Source organism: Micromys minutus (assembly GCF_963924665.1).
Source record: "Micromys minutus genome assembly, chromosome: 19".
Classification (NCBI taxonomy): domain Eukaryota; kingdom Metazoa; phylum Chordata; class Mammalia; order Rodentia; family Muridae; genus Micromys; species Micromys minutus.
Genome location: NC_137954.1, coordinates 20403620 through 20425858, shown reverse-complemented (window position 1 = coordinate 20425858; position 22239 = coordinate 20403620). Strand labels below are relative to the sequence as shown.

The following is a 22239-nucleotide window of genomic DNA, read 5'->3' as shown; positions in this document are numbered from 1 at the left end:
ACAGGGCTGAGAGAAATAAGTGGGTGTGTGAAGAAGTGAAGGGTCTTTGTTCACCGAGTGTGCTCCGAGCTGCCTTCCCTCTCACCAAAGGCTTGCTCACTGGAAGAGCACTGAACTCGGTACAGATTGACTTGGTGTATCATTCCCATCCATTCCTCAGTGTGACAATGGGCGGGAAATTAAATGGAGATCACGGCGTGTAACGAGTGTTTTTAAATTCCTTTTCAATCACAGCAAATTCTGTAAAGCTGGAAATGCAGAGTGATGAAGAGTGTGACAGGCAGCCCCTGAGCCGTGAGGATGAGATCAGGGGCCACGATGAGGGGAGCAGCCTAGAAGAACCCCTAATTGAGAGCAGCGAGGTGGCTGACAACAGGAAAGTCCAGGATCTTCAAGGCGAGGGAGGAATCCGGCTTCCGAATGGTAAACTGAAATGTGACGTCTGTGGCATGGTTTGCATTGGGCCCAATGTGCTTATGGTACATAAAAGGAGCCACACTGGTAAGCAGCTGAACGCGAACCTGATGACTGCCCGTGGCGTCTGATGTTGATATTACCTGACACCTGTTCTCTTTCCTTTTTATGCAGGGGTGGCAATGGGAAGTTACCTTTGCAGGATTCTGCTAGTAAGGGATTGCTGGGAAGCAGAAAGTAGCCTGGGTCGTGACTTCTAGCCTTCAAATCTGAATAGCATGTCAGAAAAAAAAAAGAAGTTTGGGATTCAGTTTCTACTGTTCCTAAGATAGCAATAATTTGAGGAGAGATCAAAAGGCATAGGAGAATTTCATTGGATGATTCAGTCGTTTAATATTTGTATACATACATATTTGACCATACCATGGGAGGTAACAAAGCTGCTAGGCTTATACTACAGAATTGAACTCACAGACATTTATATAGGGAACAACCATTTCTGCTTTAGTCAACTTCCTGGATTCTTTCTGGTTAGTCTTTGCCTATCAAAGATCTCTGGAGCAGACGGGTACCTTCTCTAGTTCAAGGATGGAAAATTGTGGATTTAGGCAGGGGAGAAGCCTGTGGGTAATTTCATATAAGGGTTTGAGGCAAAGTGAGGAATGGGTGTTACAGAGACATATGCAGAATTTTAGACAGAAGGAAGGAGAAAAGGAAATCGGACAGTGAGGGAAGGATAGAAGGAAGGGAAAAAAGCATCACAATAAAATTGCGTGTGTATGTTTTAAAGAATAACGTTAATATGTTAATCATTTGAAAATTTAAACGTTTAACAGGACACAGCAGCAGACACCAGTGACCCCATAGTGTTTGGCAAGTGGAGGCAGGTAGATCAGAATCCAAGGTCATCCTGACTTACATAAAATTTGAGGCCAGCCAGTGCTACATTGAGTCTTCCGTAAACCACACAACAAAAATTTTCAAGCTGGGTATGGTGACACACACTTTTAGTCCCAGCACTTAGGAGGCAGAGGCAGGAGGATCTTTGTAAGTTCAAGTCCAGTCTGGTCTACAAAGTGAGTTCCAGGCTAACCAACGCTACACAGTGAGGCCCTTTTGTAACAAAGAAAGAGTTACAGAAATTTATCTTTAAATAAAGCATGGTATTGTTTTCTGACAAAATACTTAAAATTAATATTCTCCATTTAAAATGATTTTGTTTTGAAAAGAGGAGAAATCATGTGAAATTTTTATTTTTAAATTTGACTTCAAAATCATCAACTTAAAAATGTATCCTAAAATGTGGTCTATAAACAATCATTTATTCTTTTGGACCTCTCATGACATGCTGGAGAAAAATCAAGTGGTCTGCCATGCATTCATTTCTAGAAAAAGTCAAAAGTGGAGGTGGAACCATGGTACTCTTGACTCCAAGATTAGTTTAGTGTGAACACACACAGATGGGCTACTACTGTTCAACAACCCACTATTTCCAAGTGTGAGAATCGGTGAAAGTCACATTTTCACATTCAGATTACTGGAGTCCATTCATCTACTTCCCGGGTTATATATTTTTCTAACCACAGCAATTAGTATCCTTGCTTTTTGTTTTGTTATGAATATTCTTTTTAATGAATGTGGTATTTTAAACTGTTTATATCACCAATGAATTTTTTCTTTAATATTTTAAATTTCTTTGGGAAAGTTAGTAAGAAAAAAAAGGGAGGGCACTATAAAACTAGTCTATTCTTATTAATGCTCATGAAATAATACTGCCTTGGAAAATACTACAAAGCATTTATTATTTTAGAGTGTGTGTCCTGAAGAACATAAAACATTCATTTAAATTAGTATTATTCTTTGTTTGGAATATTAAAACAGCTCACTTACTTTGCAGTTGAATTTTATTTACTGATAATTTTAAGGCTGGGGTTTATACAAAATACTAGTTTGGGAAGATTTTGAATAAATCATGCTTTTTTGTAAAGAAAATTCAAAGAACATGAGAACCCTTGCTTGAAGACTTTAGTTTGCATTTTACTGTATCTGTTGTAAAATTCACTGATTTTTAAATAAAATAATTGAACGCCTACTCTTCCCTCCACTTCATATTTGCTAAAAATGTGGAGTGTAATTATTTCACATTACTGAAAATGAGGTAATTGGTATAAGGCTTGATTTGTGGATCTTGTAGGTCCTAAAATATGAGACTCACTAGTAAGGGCAAGGAAAATAAGCTAAGCAACTATTTAAAGTTCACTCAACAGCACAAACTCCCTTGCCTTACTGAACTATTTTGAAAACTAGAAATCCTTCAGATATGAGAGACTTTTGTTCATCTCAAGAAATACTCACAGAGAAGCCTAGGGTACAGTGACATTCTGTTAGGTGTGGGCTCTTAAATTAGGGATTAATTATACATGTCTGATCACTTAATGGATCCCAGTTGATTGTCATATTTCCAATACCACTGTAATACTGTTTGGTAACAGGCTTATTTGTATTTCTTTAAATTAAATATAGAATGGTGCCTTAGTTAGTGTTTTATTGCTGTGAAGAGGCACCATGACCAAAGCAACTCTTATAAAGAAAAACATTTCATTGGGACTGGCTCACAGTTTCAGAGGTTTAGTCCATTATCATTATAGTGAGAATCATGGCAGCATGCTAGATAGGGAACCGAGAGTTCTACATCTTGATCTGAAGGCAGCCGGAGACTGCCACATTAGACCTAGCTTGGGCATCTAAGTCCTTACTGTCTGCCCCCACAGTGACACATTTTCTCCAACAAGGCCATACCTAGGAGTAGTGGTATTCCCTATGGGCCAAGCATTAAAATGTATGAGTCTGTGGGGACCATTCCTATCCAAAACATCACAGAACGTATTATCACAATCCCGTTGTTTTCTATATACTATTAGGAACTACTGTCTTCAATTTATAGCTTCCCACTTTTCAAAAAGTTATCTGTAGCTAAACAAACGCCACCATCTTAAATCCTTTGGAAGGTCTTTGGGAAGAATTTTTTGAATGCTTTTAGCTCTTAAATTATCCAATATATAGTTGACTGTGAATAAAACAATATGAACCCATCCAATTTCCTCTAATTACATGGGGCATTAGATCTAAGGCACCTTTCTTTTTTCTCTTAGTACTCTACTAAAGGCCAGTTCTAGTGTCTTTTAATGGTTTGCTGTTGCCTCTCTGCCATTGCTATGTTAGAAAGCAATCAGGAAATATTTTCATCAGATACTCCAGGAATTCTTCACTGGGAATTCAAGGTTGAGAAAAAAAGATAGAGGTAGTAACTCAATTGATGTGAAATGAATGCACGAGAAAATTATAAATATTGATCCTCCTTACCTTTGCTCTCCATTGAGATATAGCTCTCTTTTTCTTTGACTAAACACCCAGCATCCTGTTCTGTGCACAAAACATTTTTCCAGCGATTTTGCCCCCAAGGTTCTCTAACATTTCTTGTTGGTTTTACAACTCAACGCAGGAGCAAATTCTTGTTTTTGAGTCACAAAAGCTTATAATTTATATTTTATTTAAATGCTCAAACACATGTTAAATGTGTATAAAATTATGTAGATTATTGAAATGCCATTTCTCCACAATAAAAATGATGTGTAAACTAATTCAGGTGATCAGTACATTGGTGGGCTGGCATTTAAAGAACAATACCAACCTAGCATAATGGAGCACTCCTGTAGTCCTGGGAAGCAGAAGCAGGAAAGACCAGGAGTTTAAGGCCAGTCTCTGTTACAGAACAAGTTCAAGGCCAGCCTGAGCTTCCTGAGATCTTGCATCTAGAAGCCAGGAACCACAAACAAAGCCCACATTCAGCTTTGAATGGACTTGAAGAATTCCATGCACACACCTCAGTTAAATGTCTTTATTGTTGGTCCAGTTTCCTCACCCACCACTGGGAGGATGACTACTCACAAATGCAGTTACCTATTTTGTTTTTTTATTGGATTGCTCTGTAGTATTAGAAATATAAGGAAGAAATCTTTGGGGATGTAAAAACATTTGTTTCCATCTGTATATAAAGAACATAATACTTCATATAAAATATAAACTCACTCAAAAAGAGCCATCTGATTCTTCATTTGGTTTAAAGAACAAAATAAAATAATTCAAATATATTGTTTAAACTTCTCATGACATTATACAATTGTTTTGCCTTTATTTAGAGAAAAGGTAGATAACTTGGGTTTTTTTTTTTTTTTCTTTTTTTTCTTTTTTTTTGTGGTGGTGGTTGTTGTTTTTGTTGATTTTACCTAAATCCAAGTTAATTATATCTATATTTCCACAATGTCTAATTGGGAAATTTCCCACAACATTAAATATCAGGATCCTGATATTTTACAAAAATTTTAAATTGAGCTGATTTAATTTTTATTTTTCCTAAATAACCATGAACACACACGCGCGCACACATACACACACACACACACACACACACACACACACACACACACACACACACGCACTGTCTTGGAGTATTCCTGAAATTTAATTATGTATACAAAGTTAATCTGGTTCATCCTCTTCTCCAACAGTGGTGTCATTGATACTGTAACTCTAATTGCAGTTTCAGTGTTGAATAAAGTTGATCACAGCGTGCTGTCAGAATGCAAGTTAGTTCATTATAATCAAGGCAGGAAGCATAGTTAAGCAGATTTCATATTAAAATGACAACTTTCAAATAGAAAACACTGACAGAGCCTTCATGGTGTCTCACATTTCCCATGTAGGTGTGTCTGAAATTGGAGCACCTTGCTGTGAGAGCCTTTTCTGTCATCAGGAAGGGACTGCTCCTTAAACCACATCTTGTCTTGTTCTTTACAGCTCATGCCTGTGAACACACTGAGACCTCCATATCTCTGAGGTTTTCTTAGTAAAAAGTTTCAAAGATATCTGAATAATTTTGTAAATGCAAATACTAACTGACCCCATCACTAGGATCATAAAACTTGATTAGATTAGCTTAAAGCTAGTTTAAAAACAAAACTTTTTAAAAGGAGGTTCCCTTGGTATTATTTCCTTTTTAGACTAGCATTATGTGAAATACTGAATTAGCTACTTTAGTGTATGGATTGAAACTATCAGTTCAAAGATTATAAGTGTTTTAAAGGTGGTAGATCAACTTGCTGTAAAAGCAAACATGATTGCAAATTTTGTTTTCAACAGAGCTGCTAATTTAATTTCTCTTCAACATGATTTTATGTCCCAATTTGTCCCTTTCGTAGGAAAAGTTTAAGAGTCTAAGACCTGACCAGAACAGTGAAAGAGAAAAGTACAATTTATCTTAGCTTTTTCTGTTTTTTACAAAGATACTTCGTTGAAGCTCCTGTCTTTCCTTTTAATAAAATTCCACGTCAGGGTGAAGAATAGGTAATTATGATTCTAAGTTGCACTCTGTTATTTCCTTGTAGAAAAAAAAAAGGAATCAAAGCTATGTTGTAAATGTGTACAAAATTTAAAAGGATCTCAAAAACTTAGGTTTAAAAGCCAACCATAGCAGCATACACCCATAAACAATCAGATAGACACTCTTACACTTGGAGACTGTATGTTCAAGGACACTAAACCTACACAGCAAGATTCAACAAACAAAACAGAACATGTGATCGGAATTAGATTTTTAAGGCAGGGTCTCACTATGTAGACCTGACTGGCCTTGAACTCTTGGAGATCCCTCAGGCTCTGCCGTCCAAATGCTGGGGTTAAAAACATGTGCCGCCACTCCCAGCCGGACTTAGATTCCAAAACTGAGCTGTAAGTTTCTTTGAGGTGTTTTAGACTTAAGCATATCAAACTAGTTAAATACAATTTAGTCTAAGTTAACTTTAAGATGATGATTTTTCTACAGTTTTATCTTTTTTAGGATCTTTTTTAGCTTAGCTCTAACAGCTCCATATTTTAAGGGGTGTGGGAGGAGGAAGCCCTATACATAAGCTTTTTAGTTTATACATCATTTCTAAAAGAAAACGTGCTGTAGAATCCTGTATTTGCTTGATCTTACCTGGTTTTCAGTTCTGTAGGTTTTATAACAAAACCATGACAGACTTGCAGGGGCTGCTAACAAGTGAGCACAGCTTAGCTGGTTTGCTCCCTAGCTTTCTGTAATGGAGGAACCTTAAGCTTCCATTATGTAAAAGGCCAAATATATTCTGAGGTACACCTCACTGATCATATAAAAATCCGTGAACATGGCAACAAATTCGACCTGTCATGTAACAAGTGCTGGAAAGGATCCTGTCCACTCCAAGGGAGTATCTAACTTGTTTCTCTCTAGAATTTGAGCTTTAGGATGGGATTTTGTGCTGTATGTTCCTATGTCGGTTTATCATTAATTTCATTTATGCTTAGCAGCAGGCAGATAAAGAACAAACGTACTTTCTTCATGATTTTTTTGTTTTGTTTTGTTTTTGATCTTGATGGTTTTACTGACTTCTTGCCTACGTGGATTTTTTTTTATAACCTTTGATCACTTGAGTGACTGTCAGTTGAGGGCAACAGACACAGCTCTGGAAGACTTATACATTGTTTCTATCTGTTTGGGGCCTTCTTGCTGACCAGATTCTGTCCTCACTGACAGTATTATCAGATACTTTGCTCTTCTGGCTTTTCCTTCCTAAATTTATATGGACACTTCCTACGTGTTAACATGACTGTGAGGACTGTACTACCTCAAAAGCATAGTCTGTCGCATGGTGACAGCTGTTCCGCCACTGTCTCGTGCTCTTATTACTACTCCCAGTCAATGCCAGGACCCTTGTCATGTTTATATTAAAGGAGGAAATGACCTGAAGTTTGAAAAGTTAGTATTAGCAGAGAAGGTCTTCTAGGAGAGGGAGGGTTTCATGGTACATGGAAGATGATCACTGCGAACCTGGGGGAACTGTGTGTGATGAACTGTGGAGAGAAATCATTCCCTTACGATAACCAGCTTGGTCTTTCCCACTCTACAGGTGAGCGGCCCTTCCACTGTAACCAGTGCGGAGCGTCCTTTACCCAGAAGGGCAACCTTCTGAGGCACATAAAGTTACACTCTGGAGAGAAGCCGTTCAAATGTCCTTTTTGTAGCTATGCTTGTAGAAGAAGGGACGCACTCACAGGACATCTCAGGACCCACTCTGGTAAGTGGCACCAAGTCAAAGCTGAAGTCCAGAAAGTATGGCAGCTTTATATTAAATAACGTGTAACTTTGTCAGGGATTGCCTAGTGTAGGTAGCATCTGGAGGAAGAACATGGGTCTTCATAGAGCAACGAAAGTGGCACTGCCGCTGAGTGTCTTTAATAGAACGTTATTTTCTTCGGCCTTTAAGTTTCAGAATTAAGAACACAGCAATTGTGTTAAATCTAGGGTTACTGGAGCCTAGTGAATGCCATTCTTACTTTCTGAAGTTTCCAGAAAACGTGAAAGCTGTGAAACTTCTAAACCAAGTCAATCGTGCTCGGGCTTAGATCTCAGTGAGAAATCAAATATTGTTCTATTTAAACATGAAAGCACTATACTCATCAGAAAACTGGCTGTCGGTGGAATTTATATTTCATTTTTAACTCTCCTTGTTTTGCTAGCTTTCCACCTGTGGTCTTTGGGAAAGGTCTGAACATTTTATCTGCTCCATAAATGATTTCATGATGAAGAGTCTTTAATGTGCTAAAAAAATACTAGGGTAGCCCAATGTAAATGAGGAAGAAGCATCAGAAACCTGGATGAATCTCAGTTGATTTGAGCATGAGTTGCCATTGCTGAGATAGTAACGGTAGAAAATTACAAGAAAATGTTCTGTGTGTGCTTTCTTTATGAGGACATGTTAAGTTTTAGTTTTAATACGAATATCTGAGAAGGTGATATTCTCATGTTTTGTCATCTTGCTGGGGAATGTGTGGGAATGCTGGCACATATTAGTCCCCTCACATCTGTGTGCTGTCCTTTAGGCTGAACTCAATCTTTTAAGATAAATATGAATTATAAAAAGGAATATAAAATTTGGGACAGTCATGGAAGCCAAATTAATGTGCATGTGAAAACAAAATATTCTAAGAATGTATTTTGCTTTCTGAAAAATCACTCACTTGTCATATTTTTAAAAAAAATATGCTACTCTAGTTATCACCTACAATGGCATATTTTACTATGAAAATATAGGTCGAGGCATGTATTTAAGAGATAGGGGTATTCTTTTTAGCTTCCTATATACTCTGTCATTTAATTTTACTGATTGAGGACTATGAACCTCAGAAGAATTCATGAGTCGTTTGGCCTTGGCTCCATACAATAATTGTAAACATCTTAACTCTTCTATTCTCAGACTCATATATAAAGGATATCTTAGGCCATGTGCTGCATTCATCCAACACACTGAGCCACACCTTCCCGTGGCAGCCACACAGGGAGCCTTCCCAGTGACGGGCCATTTTACCACTCCACTCAGCCAGCTGACTATGGATGACGAAATATGGGGAATGTGAATGGATTCTATAAGTCTGAGTTCATTATATTTCTTCCCATTTGCTGGAGGCAGTGTGGTTAGGGATATCACTGGCCGAACATTTTGCTAAATCCACTCAGGAAGTAGTGTGGGGAGGAATGGCAAGCCCTTTATAAGCATCTTTCAGTTCCCGAGAGGATAAATCTACCCCTTGTCCATGTTGTAAGGAGTCTGGTATAACCAACATGATACTACTGGGGGGGGGGGGTATCGGGGACTCAGCATTGGAAAACTCGGAGCTCAGCAGTGGTAGCACCTGTGTTAGTTACCAGGGAGTACATGTAGTGAATCCATAGCGTTAATGCTTGCTTCTAGTAGCATTTCAAACTGGGTCCACTGAGGACACACTAGGGAAGTAAGCTAAGTACTTTGATGGATGTTTCTACTATGCCTTACTTTGTCCATATTATTTGGAGCGTTCTCCATAGTGGATTTGTTTATGACGTGTAGGATGTCATATTATCGTATTTTGTTTCAATTCCGAGGGTTAATTCTGTATCTCTCTCCCTAGACCTGTATCACCAGTCTTGTGTTTTGATGGCCCAATGGCCAGGCGATAAGTCATTTCCTTAGGCTATCTCTTCTTCTGTGCACAGTATCCAACCAAAAGGACCTAGTGAAATTTGGGCAGCAGAGGAGTCTCTTTTCCACTCTGTCAAGACTGGCTTCTCAAAAGTGGATGGGAAACACAAGTGTCATAGCCAGCAGCAAGTGCTATACAATTCATTTATAAACGAGATCCACATTCCTTCTCTATTAGCTTCATTGATAACATGCCACAAGGTGATTGATGTAGGTTAGAGGGGACAGATTGTATAGCAACAGTTACCATGGACACCCGAACCACTTGCTCATGAAGCATCTTTTGTTCTCCAACTACGTGGTCCAAGTTCATTGAACAGTGAAATACCATCAAATTATATCCATCTTTGGTTACGATATGATTTATCAGACAATACCTAGTTCATAAGGCGTGATTTGAACTAGAATAATTAGCATTACTAACAAATTAAGAGTGGTTTTTAAAATACAGATTAGCTGTTGCTCAAAGAACTTTATAACAAAACTATTAGAGCTTGTCAACCTGAACCTTACCCGGCATGGATGCCATCTAACCCCTCTTCTCCCCAGCGATTTTTCCAGAAGACATCTTGTGTGCTGGAACTTAAAAAGCCAAGACTGTATAGTTTTTACTATGAGAGTCTATTGTAGGACCCCTTTTTTTCTCCAGCCTCCCCTCAAAACTAACAGCCTAGCTTACTTAGGACACGAGAAAGCAGCAAATTCATTTGCAGAATCTGCCGCTTCCGGTATCAGGAGACAGCCAAGAACTGTAAAGCTGCAGGTAACAGAAATCTGTCACAAGGCACAGAAGTTCTGTTTCAGTCAGTTTGGACCACTGGGCTCACAATAGTTCACCAGTGCAAAGTGTCTTTAGGCTCTAGAGGAGTTTATCCAGGGTCCTCTAGTGCTTATCTTAGGACTCATCATGGATCTTTGCCTCATCCTAGTCACCAAGTCCAACTGCCACAGCGTCGTGCACACTAGGCAAGGTAAACGTGTGAAAGTATGCTGCCCCAGCAGTGAGAGGACACCCTGCTTCTCAGTAGCTTTGTTGATATGAGCTGTTTTACAAAGAAACCAAGTTGGCTCCACACCTGTGGGCAGTGGCTATGGCAAAGACTTTAGTAAGAATGACTTGGGGTTTGGGTGTGATGATGTGATTAAGTCCACGCTTAGTCCACAGACCCACTGTGTGTTGGTTTACCCTACAACACAATTTAATAGGTATATGACATGCTTTTCTACTGACACTCTTTCCATTTTTTAATAGGTTCCCCAGAAATCTTATATTCACAGATGCATGGTTTTTTCCTCGTCAGTTCCCCATGACCAAGAATTAGTAGTTTGGGCATTGCTCATTTTATACCTCAGTGTAATTCCACAAACCTACACATCAGACTTTGGGAGTGGTCCACAACCTTCTTTGCTCTATGTTTAAGTAAACCATGGTCCTTTAGAGCAGATAAACGCTCTCCGATTCCACCTTTGGTGTTCTGGAGCACTGAAGGCTTTTCTTTTGTCTTTTTGTCCCTTAGACGCCCTTGTCCCAAAGATCTACTCTCTCCACCCATTCCGATACATGTATAAGCATGTAGATGCCAGTTTCCTAGCCACACTTCATGGTCTGCTTCCAGCAGTAACAGAAAATCCGATTTCTATTCTAACTGATTGTACAGCTGTAGGTCACATCTCCACCCTCACTCTTGCTGTGCTCTGCAGACCCTAACTGTAAACAATGCAGCACTCAAGGGAGACCTTTAAAGTGCATTCCTTTGTAAGACAATGCTTAGACCTAAGGGAAAATAATACAATGAATGCTACACCAAGACATTGAAGGAACTGTTGCTGGGTGCCATACCTGCCAGGAGCCTGAAGGGCAAGTGACCAAGAAAGTGACCTAAGAAACAAGGACTGGGGCGCTGACCTGGAGTGGAGGAAAACAGTCCTTGCCAACGTGTGACAGGACACATACAATCTGCCTCTCCACCTTCCTGTGTCCTCACCAAATGTAACCAAAAGTGAGGGCACAGAAGCCTTTTGGAAAAGTAGAATTGAGCTCTTTGCAGAAACAGCTCCGAGCAAAGAAGCTGGGGAAATGGCCATGGGAACTAAAGAGATGAACTAATACTTAAAACCTCGTGCTTACAGTGACTTTGCATCTAACTTCTGTTTTGATAGACAGTATTCTTGAAAGGAAAGACTTTTACTGTCCTCCTCTCTGGTAACAACTTCCCGTTGTTCTACTGAATTTAATAATCATGTTGAATATCAGCACCATAGATCTGCTTCCTGTGTTATAGATTTGAAACTTTTATATATTGACTTCATTTCGTAGTTGGTAGCAGTGGGCCCAGTACTGGTAAGCATCGTATATTCCTGTCACAAATATTCTAGTTTAAGGAAGGAAACACTTAAAAATGGTCTGGAATACATAGAGTGAGTAGCATATGTATAAAGGTGTATCTGCAAAGTCTTGTATGATGACTGTATAACATTCTTCTCAATGTGCTGTTCACATATTTTAAAGGACACAGCATACCCATGCGTTAAGCATTGGCTCAATAGCGCGGACTTATAAGTAACACCTAGCGTTTATGGGCACTCATGCTGCAGACCTGTAGTAGGCACTCTATAAACTAACTAATTAAAGGGCTTTGTTCTCAGATTAGGAGGTGATATTAATAACAGCAAGTCTAGTAATGAGGAAAATGCTTTTAATGGAAAGTTTTTAAAAAGTTTTAATACTTTGCATTAAAATATATAAATATATTAGGTGTGTGCTTACTGTTGCATCTTGAGGTATAAAGCCAGTTCCGTTTCTTTTAGAGTGGGGCTTAGGGTTAGTTTTTTTTTAACCTGAACTACACCCCAATGCCTCATCTATAATTATATTTTTCCAGGTTTTTAAAGGGTTTAAAAATCTTTGTGAAGCAATCAGACCTCTGTTTAATTTTTGATGACTTTTCAGTAGCCGTTCGATTTGCTAACAATATTTTTATCAGGCCATCTTTTGAATCTTTTCAAAGTGGTGAAGATCACTCTAACAAAAATCTTTCTTTTGGTAATGATTGGGAATTGAATATGTGAGGATTATCTGATAAAAAATGACGCCATATAGCTGGCATAGGTAAGTTAGACTGCTTACCTTCAACTCTTCCTCATCTTTAACATCCCTAACTCTTGGGGGGGACATGAAGGTTATGGGACTGAGATGATGCTGATGTCATGGCAGGGATGTCAGTGAAGAGCCTCGGGGGCTGAGCCTCATATCAACCTTGCTCGAGACAGGGTCTCTCTTCTGTCCCTCAGAGCTGCATGTCCCAGGCCAGCCAGCCAACTCAGCAGTCAGCCTGCATCTCACTGATGGCGCATTAGGGTTAAAATGTGCAGAACCACGCCAGTCTTAGATTCTGAGGACTTGGGTCCTAACGATCGCACAAGCACTTCAGCTGTTGTGCCTTCTTCTCGCCGGTGCCCATATTTAACTCTAGGATAGTAACATTCGAGTTACTTGTCACTCTGTCGACAGAGAAACTCAAGAGACAGCAATGGGTATTTTGCTAAGAGATACATCTCGCTGTTATTTTGATAGTGCAGGGGAAGAGGCTGAGGCAGAAAGAGAATTCACACCAAGGCTGTCGAACTCCAAAGTGTGTGCCTTTTACTCCTATGTGACATATGGAACTGCCCAGTGCAATGCTGTTAAGTTGCTTTCTATGACAAAGGAAAGAAAGTAAGTTTTTAGTTTTTCCAGTTTGTTTGAACTATTAAAGTGATCATGAAGAAAAGATTAAACAAAGATTTCTACAGTGCCTGTCTTGATTCTCGCACCCCACCCCCATCCCTGGTTCCCTGTAAGAGGGAAAACTTACTCCTAGAAATTCAAATGCTCCAACTAGAATGAAAGAAAGGGTGAGGTAGCTCCATAGTTAAAAGCACTTGTTGCTTTTCTGGAGGACCCAAGTTCAAATCTGTAGTCCTAGCCCTAGGGGATCAACCCGATCTTAATGTCCTCTGAGGGCACTGTGTGTACACAGAGCACAGACATGCATGTAGGCAAAACACACATATGCATAATTTCTTTTCAACAAAAGAGAAAGATAAAAAAGAGAAGGGAACAAAGAAGAATGAGCATGCAGTATCCATTAGGTAAAGATCAAGGACAGGTTTCCTGTGCATTGGGAAATGAACTACACTTTGAAAAATATGTTCCAGATTTACATTATATGAAGTTGGAGAAGAATTAAACATGCTGGACCAGTCCTATGCTCTTGCTCACAAGAAATCTTGAGATTTATCATATTTTTATATAAATACCGTATGTTTATGTATATATACATATATATGTGTGTGTGTATGTATATATAACTATATTGTAGCATGATTTTATTTGATGTAATATTAAGTCAGAAGCCAATACTTCCTACTTCAAAAACACTTTGTATTACTTTTGTGCTTAGATTTTCAATTTAACAAATTATTATAACTTTTTTGTAGATACTAAACAGCATGTTAACTATTTTATATTTTGTCCTTTTAAGTATCACAGTCAGTAATTTATATAACAGTTAAATACTTATCAAATAAAATATCTAACACACCTTTTATTTTTAAAACTATTGTAAGAACTGGAACTGTATATGTATTTTTATAATTAATACATAGATATTCTTTTATATAGACCCACACATAGATGCACATGTAGTCTCAATTTAAAATAAATATAGAAATAAGTAAATAAGAGGAAAGGGAAATGCGAGAATTCTTTTAAATAAATAATAAGCGTGTGTGTGTGTGTGTGTGTGTGTTTCCAAAACATATTTTATAGGTTATAAAGTGAAAAAATAGTAAGAATTCCCTGACAGGGTTGTTAGTATTTTGTGCTATATGAAAAATTTAGTACTGGAGATGTACAGATAGATCAGTGGTTAAAGGCACTGGCTGTTCTTGCAGAGGACCTAGGTTCAGTTCCCATCACCCACATGGTAGTTACCAACTGTCTACAACTCCAGTTTTAGGAGATTCAAAGCCCTATCCTGTTCTTTGTGAGCAAAGAGGGTACACTGTGCATAAAATAAGTGTAGGCAAGATATTCATTTATATAAAATAAAATTTAAAAATTACCTCTGACCTTGTACTAGTGATAGATTTTTATTACTAGGAGAGAGTGTTAAAACCATGGGATCATTTCAAAACATTTGAAGAGAAGACTGTTAGTGCTCGAGGAAATTTAGTTACTGTCTAGTGAAATCTAAATACAAACCAAAATATTCCTTGACATGCCATTAGGTCAGGGACTGAGTTTAGGTTCAAACATATGTGTGAGTAAGAAATTAAAAAGCAGATCAGCAAAGGCATTATTCTAATTCAGGGGTCGACCCTCATTTTAATAATGAAATCAACTCATGTCTGCAGCAACTCTTTTTCATTAAATTCTAAGTCAAATATTGACATGCACTTTAAAATTGTTTAGCACATCATTCTCCTTTTACATGTCTCTTAAAAGAAATGCATTGTAGAGCTTCTTGGCCTTATATACCCTCCTCATAGCCCTACCCTGACTACAGCAATGGGGAGGAACTTCCAGTGTTAAAGTCACATGACTTCAGGCAAACAAGCCTGAATAAATACTGAATTTATTTCTAAATACTCTAAAAATGTTGGAGGGTTTTTTTTTTACAATGCTTTATGACCTCCCAATATTTGACATTTTTTAGCTCAAGAAATGCGTTATTTATGTCTAATTGTCGGTTCAAAGCAATTTTGTCCTATAAAAGGGAATCAGACCAGATGTGCCACATAAATGCCCATCTGTTAAAACATCTTCATCCCTATTGTACATCTGAAAAAGTTTCAAAAAGTTTCAAAGAAGAACTGTCTTGATTACTTACGTCCTTGTTATTTTAAGGGCTATGTGTTACACGCACACACACACACACACACACACACACACACACACACAGAGAGAGAGAGAGAGAGAGAGAGAGAGAGAGAGAGATCATTAGCAGAAGCTTATGTTTTTTTCAATGATTAAACCCAATGATTTAAATAAAATAAATTTAAAAAAGCAAATAATGCAATGATTGTTTAAACTAATTTTCCAGTAAAAACTATCTTATTTATACAAGTTGTGTATTTCCATCTTTCTTATGAGAAGTCCCTCTGGAATTAAATCTTATGACTTATACTTCCTTTGAATATATTTGCACATTTTCATCTTTTGGACTGGTAAAGGAATCCATTGGATTTTAAAAGGCCTAGGCCTCTTGCCCTCAGAGAACTGGATCAAACATTTGGCCCTTTTCACTTAACAGTCCTCAAAGTCTCTGAGGTATCATCTGGCTTGGATGGAAAGGTCCCACCTTTGTCTGTATTGCTAAAAATACAATCTTGGTTGCTCTAGTTAAAAATCTCATACCAAACAATGTATTGACTATGTCAAACACAATTCGTTCTGTTTCTCTCTCTTCTGTGTGTCTGTGTGTCTGTGTGTGTTTGTGTGTGTGTGAGAGAGAGAGAGGTCACTGATTAGGACAGACTGGCCAGGCAGCTTTTCCCAGGGATCCACTTGTTTCTGCAGTCACACCCATCACCAGCACTGTGCTTACAATATGCTGGCTTATTGCATGGGTCCTGGTGTCCTGAGCTCAGATCCTAATGCCCTTGAGTTGTCAACTAGGCCAGTGTTTTAGCCTGAATACAACTTCATTCTATAAGGCATCGATCCAGTGGTCAACATGATAATCACATTAGATTATCATAAACTCATATGTATGGTGACAGCATGTTTTCAGGGTAGTATAAATTGTCCTGCAGGTTTCCTATGACAGAGCACTGTTTGAAAGTGATCATAGGCCAGCACCTGGCTGATTTTCTAGGTCATCTCCCAAGTGTGAACTTCCCGCCTCCTCGCCCCCTCCTTTCCTTGGTGAGGAAGGTTGGTAGAAGTGGGTTACACTGAGAATCACACAAACAGTATGAGTTGCACACACACTTTCCATAACCGTGGAGTGCGGAGTCCATCCCACCCGCATAATGACACCCCAGTGCCTTTGCCCGCCGCACGGTGGAGAGGGTGTGCGATTCAGTTGCTCTTCTCTGACACAAGGCTGTGACCACCACATAAAAGCCACTTTGGGTCCCCAACAGCTGGTGTGACAATCTGTCAGAGTCAACCAAATCAAACTCCTCTTTTCCCACCTATGGTAATAACCATAACTTACCTACCTCACCTCATACTTCTTTATCAGCACATGCAACCCTGTCTTACAGGTAGAAGTGGTTATGCCGCTTTGAACCTTCCTGTACATTTCCAGAAAAAGACATACTCATCAGAAGTTTCTTCAGTGGTGCATTTTACTCTCATGAAGCTATTTCTGTTTTATTTTAGTGTAGACACATTTGTTAAAGCACCTTGGATCCATTTTTCTCTCTTCCATTCTCTGGTCTCTTGCGCTCTAGAGAAACCAGAAGGACTCATGGGCCACTTTGCTATTGTTCTGAATACTCTGTAGATACTGATCTGGTTCCAGAGATTACTAGTCCTTTTGAGCTTCTGTGCATGCTAGCATGGACACTCTTAGCCCCAACTAGTTACCCTTTCCCACTTTCCCAGCAATACCGAGTCCTCATGCTCGAAGATCGAACAGAAGTAAAGAGGCTCCACACCAGTCTCAGCTCATGAAACACCATAGTGGGGCTGATTATTTGTGACTGTTGATTGATTGGTTGATTGATTTTTGTCAGCTAACTGCCAGTCTTTATGTTCCTTACTTGAACATAGTAGTCAAACATATAGTCTCCATCTATAGCCAGTTCTATCTTGGGTGAAAAATGAAGTAAAAAACCACATAGCATAAAGGTCTTTCTCACTATGTAAATGTTCAGAATGTGACTAAAATTTTATTCACAGCGTAAATCATCAGTCAGTGGTGATCATAGAGGAATCATACAGAATCTGTCATAAGACTAATACTCAAAGGTACACACACACACACACACACACACACACACACACACACACACACACACGAGTTTACTCTACATAATGACTTAAATGAAATCAACTTACCTGCTTTCCTACAAATGCTTTCTGGATGCCCGTGTTTCTGTAGTGTAATGCTTTCTTGTAGAGTCAATTATTGTAGTACTTCAGCATGAGACAAGAAAGAACGGTTTAAGAACAGAGATCACATAAGCCATGGATTCAGCTCAGTTGCTAGAGTGTAAGAGTTCTGGAGCCCATATAAAAAGTTAGGTATGGTAGCAGAAATATCCCTGGGGCTCATTGCGCATTCTATCCTGATCAGTGAGTTCTGCATCCCAGTGGGAGACCCTGTCCTAACAGACACAGTGGAGTGCTCCTAAGGAGCATTATGTGAGGTTGTGCCCTGGATTCTGAGAGTACATGTGCACACACTGTGCTCATATGAAGAAAAATAGAAGTTGCATAAAAGGGAAATTTATATGATTGGATTATTTATTCATTTAGAAAGTTCTTAATTGAATGTCCTATCTTTGTTCCTTCCATGCACGTTTCATATATGTATAATAATGAAAAGCATCAGCTCTATTGCCTTCTTTCTTAGATCTTACTAGAGCCCTCCCTGCTGTTACAGTCTTTTGATGCTGTATCTCTAGCTCTTTGTCTCACCCTCATGAGTCAGTGAAGGAATGTATACTATAACTCTGGTGAAAATATGTACATCCCTCTAAATTCCTTACGGTTAATATAGTAGGATATTTTGACGCTTTACATGTGTCTATTTTAAACAGCTGTAACATTTAGGATATTTAAAGTTATGTATCTATGGCTTAAGTAACTCATTGGGAAGTCAAAAATAAACAATGAAATAAGATATTTTATGTAATAATGAGGAATGCAAATATCATAGTTCCTACAGCAATTTACAGTGTGCAGTTCCATCCGTTTTACTTCCTGATTTAGGCATTCAGTGCGAGGAATTTGGGGAATGTTGTCACCTGAACGAAGAGATATAAAAGCAGATATCAAAAATTTAGACTTGACTGCAAATAATCTTATGTGAGTCTGCTTTTATTGAGTTATGTCATTTCTTCACATTGGAAAAAAAAAGTAGATATGTTCTTTATCTTCCAGAAGTCTGTGATTTGTTTAGTTTCCAAGGCTCCACTCAGGGTTGTTTGGTTTTGTGTCCCAGTTTGTACTGCTCTCTTCTTATTTTTGTGCTTTGGGTCTTGGCTTTGTGTGGTGGTGCTGGCAATTGGACCTAGGGTCTCATGCATGTGGAGCTGTTGGTCCACCTCTGAATCATACCCCAGCACATCTCTCAGCTGCTCTTGGAGCTGTGATGTCCCCTACTGGTTATGTCTTTTGTAAGGCTTTTAGCTGAATTTGGAAGATGCCATTATGAACATTATTGCCATAGAAATGCTGGAATGATAGAGTTAGCTTTTTTAATGCGGGGACATTGCCTGCCTTGTCACTCGTCATATTCACCATGCATAAAAGATGCACATAACACACACTGATGGACAGATGAAGGAAACATAATTCCTAAGCCTCATCAGGTCCTACAGAAGGAAAGGAAGTGCATCAATGAGAGCGCGCTGGGGCTGCTCCTTATTACACACTTTCCCAAGACTTATGCACAGGCTATTTATTGAGGGATTTATTTTGTCAAAATAGAAAAGTATGTTTGCAGTAATTGGTGGAATCATTGGGCACTGGGTTACATAAATTTGTTTCATTGCTTCCTGTCTTATTACAAGGATTCTAAATACCTTTTCAGTCCTCTCTTTTTGTCTGTCTGTCTGTCTGTCTGTCTGTCTGTCTGTCTCTCTCTCTCTCTCTCTCTCTCTCTCTCTCTCTCTCTCTCTCTCTCTCTCTCTTCCCGCCCCCGTGAATCAACCTAATTTAAATGTACTTTTTATATACCTACTCAAACATTTAACATTCTTTCCAAGCCACAACTAGTAAACTTTCTGGAGAGGGGAAAGTTATTTGTGATAAATTTTGACCGACCGACATCTAATTATACTCACATGATTTAATATAACTGGGATTCTCTGAGAAAAACAAATAGCTTACTTTTCAGGTATAGACCTGTTTCTTTTCTAGGGCACTTAATCATTGGATTCTAAAATGTCTAAAGTCATCAATACTTACACAGATTTAGAGTTTTGGGGTTGGGGAAATGTAAACATTTCTGAAGCTTTCGGTACCAGGCAATATGTAAAGATTGCAGTAGATAAATACATTTTAGGCAGGAAAGGCATCAAATTTCTGGCCACATGAAAATAAAAACTCTGAAATCTCAAGAACATGTGTGTTAGCTGTTTATTACAAATGGTTGAAGACTGACTACTAGTGAAATACACAGAGGTTGAATAAGTGGATGGGAAAGTTATAGTGCTCAGGTAGAATTGATAAGTGAGCAAAGGAAATAATTTTTAAAAATAGCATACAGATAGCTAAAATTATTTTGTTCTTGTTCATGTTCATGAATGCAAATAAAGAAGAAGAAAAAAACAATTTCTATTGTCCTGAATAGAAGTTTTCACTTTGAGTCTTTATTGCCTTTGTAACTTTCAGGCTAGTATAAATATCCAACAGTTTACTACATGGTCAGGCACCAAGGAACATTCACAATTTTATGATAGCATGTAAAATCAGAAAAGATGCATTATTAAATAGCACTGATACATAGAAATGGGACTGTATGCCTTCTTGGGCCCAACTCAGTTCCTAGACCTAGGAAATGCGTGGAGCTCAGCCACCCGGTTTCTAGTCCATAGTGATATGTACAGAGGACTCTCTGTGGACTAACACAATGGTTGAAGCCACACTTCAAAAAACCCTTGTCACTGAGTGGATGGAGTGTGATACACACTGGTGTAACCTAGCAAGTAGATTACATTCTCTCCTGTGGGATAGAGTATCAGTGCATTCCTCTGTAGCAGCATGTCTCATATGAGCTTCCTGAGCAATTCTTTACACTTCCTAAAACTTTGGGAAATAGATTTAGCCCCTTAGTGGAAGTTGTACTGTTTTATAAACACCCTTCTCTGTCGGTGTCCGTGTAGGAAAAGGCCTGTCTCACACTGACAGTGGGTATAAATTTGCAAAAGACTCTTTTAGTCTATTATGTTGTGATAGAGGCTTGAAACCTTAAACCTGGGGACTGGAGAGATGTATCCGTGTGTAAAGTGGTAGCTGCACAAGCTTGAGAATCTGAGTTCAGATTGTCCCCGGACATCTAACTTTACACAGAGGCCCCCATCAATGAGAACAAGTACAGAGATGGGCACATCCCAGGGGCTGCCGGGCTGACTGCACAGGATGAAATCTGAGAGCCGGGGACTCACTGAGAGACTCTGTCTCAAATGAATGAATGAATGAATGAATCAGTGAATGAGGTGGAGATAAACAAAAACGGAAACCAGGCATTGATCTTAGGGCCTCCACGTGCACACACGTGACAAGTACACCTGGGCACACTCACACACACAATGCACAGTGAACTTATTGTTTATGTACAGAGTTCATACAACAGACCACTAATTCAATGTATAAAAAATTGTGCCATATTAGTAATAATCTTTCTATGTGTTAATTTATAACTCTACCGGCAATTATCAGGTTATCTTCCATCTTCATTCCAATTATCAAGAATACTTCTATTCCTAAAAGTATTTATATGTGGATATATTCAGTTTTACTAAAAGAACACGAATATATTCAGTTTACTAGAAGAACATAAACACAATGTCTAATCGATGCCCTCTCTCCGACTGTGTCCATCTTAAGATGGTAAATGTATTTTCTGCATAATATATGAAAGTGTTTCTTTGTGTGTTTCTACCTATGTAGAAATACTTATATTGGTATAAAGAATAAAAAATTTACCAATGTATAATATACATTCACTAGAAAAACTACTGAACTGAACTATTTCAAGTAAATATAAGTGAGGAAGACTTGACTGAGCTGTATTTGCCTTCAGGACACCCTAGAAACCTACAGCCAGCATTCCTGCTTCAGAGCTCTTTATGAGCCTTTTTCTGGCTTTATTTTTAGGTAGGGTTAAGGGGGTTCTAATACACAGGGACAGCTAATTATTTCTAATTCCTTTTCAAGACAGACAGAGAAAACACTGCTTAACTGCAGGCTAATTCATACCTTGGCTTTATTTCACCTCATTTTCTAAATTTCCAATTTTCTATTTCTTCCTCAGATTAGGAGTTTGTACCAACAGCTCTAACGGATTGTGTCAGGGAGTCTGGTATTGTAGAGTTTTTTTTACTCGAAGGACCGTATGTTAAAGGAAGGAGCATAACTTTTGAAGTACTTATAAATGCTTGCCACACTGTCTTCTCTGTAAGAATCTTCTTAGAATTATACTTATGAGAGAGAAGCTTTGTGCCAATTACCTGAACTGCACTGTACTGCAATGTACAGAATTGGTCTGACTTCTTGGTATTTATTTATGTGTCTTCTCACTGTTTGTTGGTTAAAACTCTAACATTTGCTTCCAAATGTGGTGAATGTTGGGGTCGTATACCACCTCCCACCGCAATCCTCTAGAACCTCTCCAGGACTATTAACCATATTTTCTATAGAACAATAGGCAGTGCAGGACTTTGATGCCCGAGTAGCAAAAAACAAAGACGTCAAGGACTATAAATTGTTCCAGCAGACTTTATGGAGGCAGTTTCCATACAATCTCTCACGCAGAGAACCCAACTAGTACTAGGCAGTTGAGCTGAACAC

The 22239-nt window shown here is 38.6% G+C and overlaps 1 protein-coding gene across 1 annotated transcript in view; it reads left to right on the top strand.

Annotated features, from left to right (window-relative positions):
- The window catches only part of IKZF2 (IKAROS family zinc finger 2), a gene marked incomplete at both ends in the record, with an annotated part of 45558 nt that overhangs the window by 4375 nt on the left and 18944 nt on the right, over positions 1-22239 (top strand). The window contains 2 exons of the mRNA XM_080932900.1: positions 235-501; positions 7398-7565. Coding sequence (XP_080789026.1) covers positions 235-501; positions 7398-7565 — 435 coding nt within the window. The remainder of the gene's footprint in view (positions 1-234; positions 502-7397; positions 7566-22239) is intronic.